Source organism: Apis dorsata, unplaced genomic scaffold (assembly GCF_000469605.1).
Source record: "Apis dorsata unplaced genomic scaffold, Apis dorsata 1.3 scaffold_150, whole genome shotgun sequence".
Lineage (NCBI taxonomy): Eukaryota > Metazoa > Arthropoda > Insecta > Hymenoptera > Apidae > Apis > Apis dorsata.
The window spans coordinates 62408-64093 of NW_006263441.1; the positions used below are offsets into that span (position 1 = coordinate 62408).

The 1686-nt window shown below is 30.3% G+C and overlaps 1 protein-coding gene across 2 annotated transcripts in view; it reads left to right on the forward strand.

The window, feature by feature from the left end:
- Window positions 1-1686, forward strand: part of LOC102681365 — a 23321-nt gene that overhangs the window by 16820 nt on the left and 4815 nt on the right. Inside the window, exon 5 of one of the 2 annotated variants that reach the window (XM_006613470.2) lies at window positions 1581-1627. The exons of the other annotated variant lie outside the window; for it this stretch is intronic. Coding sequence (XP_006613533.1) covers window positions 1581-1627 — 47 coding nt within the window. The remainder of the gene's footprint in view (window positions 1-1580; window positions 1628-1686) is intronic. 2 annotated transcript variants of the gene reach the window in all.

Sequence of the window (1686 nt, forward strand, 5' to 3'; positions counted from 1 at the left end):
ATATTTTTTGAAAAATTTCTTTACAACACCAGTTGTTTCGAATCGAAGGTATGTTCGTATGATTGGTTGAAATCGAAGTAGAACGATGTAATAATTATATTAATTAATATTATTCTATTTAACTTAATAATATAAATAATAATATTATTTCTATTTAATAATTTTAATTGTTAATTTTTAGTTATTTAACTGGAGTAAATTGAGTAAGTACATAAGGTAATTATCATTTCGATTCTAATGCTAGTAGGTAGTTTTCACTCTGGATAATGGTCGAATGGTAAAGAATTTTAGTTATACCAAAATTGCGACTTATCCGGTAACGACACCTGTCTCGTAGTAAATTTAACGTAATTCTTCACGATGCGGTTATACGATCTCTCTTGGCATCGCTTCGCGTTCGTGACACGTTTATTTTTGCTATTGGATTTTTTCTTCCCCTATTGGATGATTCGAGGCGAACACGGATAAATCAGTTATTTCCGACATTTTAATCCTGGTTTTCGTACGATATGGTTGTCGCAGACGTAGGTTGGAAAGGCGCGGGATAAACAAAGGTACGATTATCAGAGGGGGGAGGAGGGGGAGGAGGGGGAGGATCATAAGTTTTCTTTGGCAACGAGAGCTTGCTACATGACCCTCGTTCTCTGGCCAAGTTACCGCAATCACGACCCTGAATAGACCTCCTTGACTTTTAATTTCGAGGAAGACTCGAATCCCGTGCGCGACATTTTTCGATTTTTCGTAGATGCAAGAAGGTGACGATCTTTAGAGAAATAAATATTTCGACATCTTTAAAAAATCTTGTTTTGATATTTATCTGTATGAAAAGAAAATTTTAACATTTTCATTGTTTTCCTCGCAATAAAAATAGCTATTCGTGTATCGAATCTTTTTGTAATTTTTTCAAAATTTATCTATGTAAAAAAAGAAAATTTTAAATATTTCGAAACTTTATTTCCTTCTCTTCAAAATTATTTTCCTCGCAATAAAAATATTTACTCGTGTATCGAATCTTGTTTTAAAATTTATCTAGAAAAAGAAAACAAATTTTAAATATTTCGAAACTTTATTCTCTTCTCTTCAAAATTATTTTCCTCGCAATAAAAATATTTACTCGTGTATCGAATCTTATTTCAAAATTTATCTATAAAACAATATTCTGAATCTTCTCGTTTTAAAATTTAACTATAAAAGAAAAAAAATTTTAAATATTTCGAAACTTTATTCTCTTCTCTTCAAAATTATTTTCCTCGCAATAAAAATATTTATCGAATCTTGTTTTAAAATTTATCTAGAAAAAGAAAAGAAATTTTAAATATTTCGAAATTTCCTTTTCTTCAAAATTATTTTCCTCGCAATAAAAATATTTATCGAATCTTGTTTTAAAATTTATCTAGAAAAAGAAAAGAAATTTTAAATATTTCGAAATTTCCTTTTCTTCAAAATTATTTTATATATATATAATAAAAATAATTACTCGTGTATCCTGTTGTAACCTTCGAAATTTATATTATTATCTATATAAATTTCCTAATTCAACATGCTCCATCGGAAAAATTTTCTCTTTCGATCGAATTCAGGGATTTTTGGCACGAAGACGACGAATACGAGGACAACGACGACGACGAAGACGACGAAGTGGACGTTGAGGAGGAGCTCGAGGAGCGTTGCGCTGCTCGCGCGTCG